We start from the raw sequence: 6,359 nt of genomic DNA on the forward strand, positions 1-6,359 counted from the left end.
CCTGTTAGCCCTCCACAAAGTCCTCCTTGATGGGGGTGCAGCTGGCAAAGAAGCTGCTGGCGCTGCTCAGGACCCGCTTCCTCCTCTTCTTCACGGCCGGCAGCTGGTTCTCGGTGTCCAGGTCCCCCAGAGCGAAGGAGGCGGTCATGTCGCTCTGCTCCCAGGCCAAGGACTCTTGGCTGTTGACCGGCTTTAAGACCTTGGGGAGGGGAGGGAAAGAAAGGAGGTCAAAAGTATCCCCTTCTTTGTCAAGGGGTTCGGCAGAAGAGCTTACACCGCTAGAGTGTATGGGGGCACAGAACGTCAGACGAGCCCTGCTGGATCAGACCAGCGGTCCCATCTAGTCCAGCACCTTTGGTGAGAGCCATTTTGGTGTAGTAGCTAGGAGCATGGACTCTAACCTGGGAGAACTGGGTTTGATTCCCCGCTCCTCCACACGCAGCTGCTGGTGTGACCTTGGGTCAGTTACAAGTTCTCTCAGAGCTGTCCTCTCAAGGGCAGTTCTCAAAAGAGCCCTCTCAGCCCCACCTATCTCCCAGGGTGTCTGTTGTGGGGAAGGGAAGGGAAAAGGAGTTTGTGAGCCACTCTGAGACACCTTCAGGTAGTGAAGGGCAGGGTATAAATCCAATCTCCTCCTCTTCTCTCCTGGTCTCAAAAGTGACCAACCAGTTTCTCTGGCAGGCCAACAACAGGGCAGAGAGGCCAAGGCCTTCCCCCGACGTTGCCTCCTGGCACTGTGATTCAGAGGTAGACTGCTTCCGAATACAGAGGTTCCCTTTAGTGACCATGGCTAGTAGCCACTAATAGACCACTCCTCCGTGTATCTGTCTAATCCCCATTTAAAGACGAGTTTTAGCAGGGAATAAAACTGAAGGCAGACGGGGTGTGTGTGTGTGTGTGTGTCGCTCTACTTCCTAAAAACCAAACTGTGCCTGCTTTTGAAAGTTTCATGCACGCAAGATACCCCGCTGAGACAAGGAGGGAGAATCTCAGCTCTACCAAAAAGCACTCGGGAAAGGCGGAGTGAGCACTGACAGCTGTCTCGGCAACCCAGCTGATAGACAGGCGCTGCACGTTTACAGCTGAGCACGCCACAAACGGGTGAGCGAGCGCGCCCGTGGCAGATGCCAGACGAGTGAGGGCACAGGAGAGCCTCGTTCTAGCGGTGGTGGAAAGTGGCATCAAGTCACAGCTAACAGCGACCCCCTCATGGGGTTTTGTTGGGATTCTTTGATTCAAGGTCGATGGTTGTATTGCAAACACAAGAGCCACACTTAGTAAAAGAACTCTCTCTGCCTTTTCTAATTCAGTTCAAGAAAACAGTGGGCTTCTTTTGTGTTGCAAATAAACCATCCTCTGCTACCACTTTGTTGGGATTCTTAATTCAAGGTCGATGGTTGTATTGCAAACACAAGAGCCACACCTAGTAAAAGAAAAAAAAATCTTTACTATAAAAACAAAATAAAACATGGGCAGGGTACTTTGGGTAAAAGAAATAAAATAAAAGGTTACATACTTGCAGTTACTCTCAGTAATATATGCTAACCGCTACATCTTTCTATCTCTCTTGGCTTCTAGAAGAGAACTACCGCTTTTGGTTCACACAAAGGGCCATAAACTTGTGAATACATGAATGCTAGATCAGAGCATTCCTACAAACAAGACGTTAGTTGACCAAAACAAAGGTTACAGGTCACTTCATTAGGATAAACAACTCCCACAAACTTTCCCTGCCATTGAATACATTATGTAACGTAGCATTCTGTTTCCTAACAAACAACATTTAACTCTGTAATGACTGAAGTGTAAGCAACTCGCAATTCCAACAAGTTTTTAAGGCAAGAGGCGTTCAGGGGCGGCTGGCCCTCGCCTGCCCCTGCCGAGTAGCCCTGGACTTCCTCGGGGGTCTCCCATCCAAACGCTACCCGGGGCTGACCCTGCTTCGCTTCCAAGACCTCACGAGACCTGGGCTCGCCTGGGCCCTCCAAGTCGGGGCGAGCGCATTCAGATACACAGAGGTGACTCTTGGTTCAGTGGTACATGACCACGGCACACCTGTAACCACTTGGATGAGACAACTGGCTTATCAAGCGATCACTGTAGTTCCCTAAAGGGAAAGGGGTAAAGGTTTCCCTTGCTCGAAAGCCAGTCGAATCCGACTCTAGGGCTGCGGTGCTCATCTCCGTTTCCAAGCTGAAGAGCCAGCGCTGTCCGAAGACGTTTCCGTGGCCATGTGGCCGGCATGACTAAACACCCAGGCGCACGGAACGCTGTTACCTTCCCACCGAAGTGGTCCCTGTTTATCTACTTGCAATTTCTTGCTTTCGAACTGCTAGGTTGGCAGGAGCTGGAACTAGAGACGGGAGCTCACTCCATCATGCGGCACCTCGGGTCTCGAATGGCTGAACTACTGACCTTCCACAGCCTGCAGTTCAGCGTCTTAACCCCTTGAGCCACCGCACCGCAGTTATTTCCCTACCCAGCCAGAATTCCAGGGAAGCAGCAGGGGGCCAAGTGTGGTGTAGCGGAGGGGGCCCGTGGCTACAGTGGGGCATTTCGGGGCCTGCCCCCCTGACTTCCTTCCAAGCCCCCCCCCCTGACTTCCATCCATCCCCCAGGCTCTCTGGGCTACCCAGAGGACTCCACACTGCCCCCCCTTCACCAAGTGCAGCTTGCTTCCTCATACAGGCAGGCAGAGTGCAAATGCTGCAAAAGTGAGTTTTTAAAATGTTTATTTTTTATTTTGTGACGTCAGTGCCCCCTGACTTATTTAAAGCGCCCCCCCCGAATTACAAAATCCTGGCTACGGGCCCAGTGTGGCAGTTAAGAGTGTCGGACAAGGATCTGGGAGGCCCAGGTTCGAATCCCAACTCCTGGTTGACCCTGGGCCAGTCACACACGCTCAGCCTCGCCTACCTCGCAGGATTGTTGAGAGGATTAAACAGAGGAGAGGAGAACGATGCCGAGCCGCCTTGGGTCCCCCCACTGGGGGGGAAGGCAGGACATCGATCAAGTAAACAAACAAATAAAACAGGACCGACAGACCTGCTTGGTGGGCGTGACAGCCGGCGGGTCAAAGAAAGTGTCCCCTCCGGACACCAGAGTGGGGTCTTCCAGACTGAAGGTCTTAGAGTCCCTCGAGGAGTCTTCCGTGAACATCCCCTCCTAAGGGAAGGAAGGAGCATGTGAGGGAGTCGGGCTCGCCCCCGATCCCACAGGATTCGTGGCAGGGGTTCGGCCCCTGGTGCTCAACGGGACAGGCATTGGGAGTCGTGCCGCCAGGCGATGCGTTTGCCATTCTGAACGGCTGCCCCACAATACCAGACATAACCCGCCCCCCGCCCCCACTGCTTGGTACGTGTTCGGGCCCAGAGTTGCTCGAACTCTGCAGATATCACAGGAGGGCTGACCTTCATTTCAGACCTTTTATACCAGGGGTGTCAAACATGAGGCCCGGGGGCCGGGACCAGCCCATCTAAGTCTCTTATGCAGCCCGAGAGCAACTGATGCAAGGCAGGGAGGCAGGGAGGGGGGTGTGGGTGGAGCCACTCCATTGTGGCTTCAGCACGGCAGAACAACCTCGTCTGCAGCAGTCAAGCAGCGTGGGAGCCGCTGCCCCGCTGTCTCTCCAGTCTGCCTAGGTGAGTCTTCCTTTGCACCCCTCTCCCAGCCTGTGGGGACCTGCAGTGAGGATACACCAACTCGGATCTTACCAGCTGCTGTCCCTTTATACAGTTTCTATCTCCGGTACCTGGCATTATGTTTTATGGCACACATGGCCCGGCCAAGAGACATTCCTGTCCGATCCGGCCCTCTTAACAAATGAGTCTGACACCTCTGTTTTATATTTTTCAGTGGGTCATCACATTCAAACAAACGACACCCGTAATACCGACTAACGACACTCATTTTTTTTTAATGTGGTTGGGAGAAACAGAAGGGGGACGCAACAAACAACTCTGCATGGCTCAGTTCAGAATTTCAGTGGGTCATCACATTCAAACAAACTACACCCGTAATACCGACTAACGCCAACCGTGATGTATAAAGAGACACTCATTTTTTTTTTAATGTGGTTGGGAGAAACAGAAGGGGGACGCAACAAACAACTCTGCATGGCTCAGTTCAGAAAGGCCCCCACATTGGGGAAATGGGGGCAGCCTCTTCCAGACAGCCCCCAATGACCGACGGCACCCCCGGGGGGAACCACTCACCAAGACGCTGCGGGTCCGGTTGCGGCACTTCTCGGACTCGCAGCGGCAGTCCTCCGAACACTCCACCTTCTGCTTCCGGCAGCCGCACAGCCTGTTGCCACAGCGGCTTTTGCAGTTGCACTAGGATCATAGAATCACAGAATACAGTTGGAAGGGACCTTGCAGGTCATCTAGTCCAACCCCCGGCACTCTGCAGGAGGAGAGCCGAAAGTTAGTTCTACAACATGCCTGAAAGATGGTCGTCCAACCTCCGCTTGAAAACGTCCAGCGAAGGAGCATCCACTCCCTCTCGAGAGACAAGCCAGGTGAGGAGGAACGCCCCTGTGCCCGTGCACACACACGGGGCCCATGCTGCTCTGCCAGGCCCACCACGGAATACCAAAAAAGCTGGCACCGTTCTGTCCACTTTTGGCCTGCGTCAGAACTGACCAGATGGCCGGGGCCTTCCAGGATGCGCCAGGAAGGGAGGAAATCTCAGCGGCTGTCACAGAACCAGGGGATGCACAGAACCCCGAGAGCCTCGTAAAGGGGGAGCGAGGGCACGTCATAAGGGTTCCCCATGGGAAAGGAAGAAGACAAGATTGGATTTATACCCCGCCCTTCACTACCCAGAGGAGCCTCAGAACAGCTTACAATCCCCTTCCCCTCCCCACAGCAGACACCCTGTGAGGCAGGCGGGGCCGAGAGAGCTCCTTCGAGGACTGCTCTCAAGAGGACAGCTCTGAAATAACTTGTGACTGACCCAAGGTCGCACCAGCAGCTGCATGTGGAGGCGTGGGGAGTGGGGAATCAAACCTGTCCCAGATAAGTGTCCGCGCTCTCAACCACTACACCAAACTGACTGACACATCAGCAAGTTTGTGGGGGGAAAGGAGGGTTTGCATCCGAAGGACGTTAAAAGATTACTATCCAAAGTGCCGGCAATGGATTGTGTGGATTGAAGCTCAGGAGCTTCCAAGGGCTCCTTAGAGAAAAGATCAGATAAATTCAAGGGCAGAATGGGAGCTCTGTGTAAACAGGAGGGAAATGGTGAGAGCAGACCACCCAGGAGGCCTTTTTCGTGAGCTCTCGGAGGCGTCTGGCCAGCCGCTCTTGGAAACGGAACACCGGAGGAATTTGGCTCTTGGTCTCACCCCCTCAGAAGCAACTATTGTTCCCTCTAAGCTGAGTTAGTGTGAGCTAGCTCACAGTTTCTTAGCCTCCGGCTCACACCTTTTTGCCTTCGCTCAGGAAGGAGGGCTCCAGGAAAAGCTTATTGAGGCAGCAGCCAAATCACCCAATCACAACCTTTAAGGCCAGGAACTCACAAAGTAGAATGCCTGCTCACAAAACTCCACAGCTTAGAGGGAGCGCGGAAAGCACTCCTCACGTTCCTTTGTCCCGCTCTATCTAACCGGGTTTCAGAGCAGCTGCCGAAAAGCCCCCCCCTCCCCCGCCGTACCCCCAAAAAGTTCTTCTTGATTCCTCTGGCCATTTTCGCCGGCAACCACTCGGCATCTTGCACTTCCCCTCCCGACTCCTCCGACTCTTCTGATGTTGGCTCAGATAGGGGCCTGGCCGTGGTCTGCCTACGAGGCTTGGGCTGAGCGACAGAAGACGAGAAGAGCGTTTCAGAGGGTGGCTGTGCCGGTCGGCACGAGAGCGGCTGGATTCGAGCCCAGGACCTCCTTAGAGACCAACAAGATTTTGGAAGTAGGAGCTTTCGAGAGGCAAAGCTTCCTGAGTTAGATGTGTTCTATCAAGGTCCAGATTGTCTACTCAGACTGGCAGCAGCTGTCCAGGGACTCAGGCGGAGGTCTTTCCCATCACCTATTCCTTGGTCCTTTAACTAGAGATGCCGGGGATCGAACCTGGGACCTTCTGCGTGCCAAGCAGAGGCTCTTCCACTGAGCCACAGGCCCTCCCTATGATGCTGCCTTTAAACTGAATCAGACCCTGGGTCCACCAAGGGCAGTATTGTCTACTCAGACTGGCAGCGGCTCTCCAGGGACTCAGACAGTTGTCTCTCGTCACCTGCTACCTGAGCCTTTCAACTGGAGATGCCGTGGATTGAACCCGGGACCTTCTGCGTGCCAAGCAGAGGCTCTTCCACTGAGTCACAGGTCCCTCCCCTGCAAGCAGGCCACCCCGACCCATATTCCCCCC

At 54.1% G+C, this 6,359-nt stretch overlaps 1 protein-coding gene across 1 annotated transcript in view; it reads right to left on the reverse strand.

Annotated features, from left to right (window-relative positions):
- The window catches only part of LOC107115708 (chromosome-associated kinesin KIF4-like), a 43,109-nt gene continuing 36,750 nt past the window's right edge, over window positions 1-6,359 (reverse strand). The window contains 4 exon segments of the mRNA XM_015417466.1: window positions 1-199; window positions 3,046-3,165; window positions 4,215-4,334; window positions 5,656-5,782. Of these exon segments, the coding sequence (XP_015272952.1) occupies window positions 5-199; window positions 3,046-3,165; window positions 4,215-4,334; window positions 5,656-5,782 (562 nt within the window). The 3' untranslated portion in view covers window positions 1-4.

The sequence above is a fragment of the Gekko japonicus genome, unplaced genomic scaffold, assembly GCF_001447785.1.
Source record: "Gekko japonicus isolate JY-2015 unplaced genomic scaffold, Gekko_japonicus_V1.1 scaffold3484, whole genome shotgun sequence".
In the NCBI taxonomy this organism is placed as follows: domain Eukaryota; kingdom Metazoa; phylum Chordata; class Lepidosauria; order Squamata; family Gekkonidae; genus Gekko; species Gekko japonicus.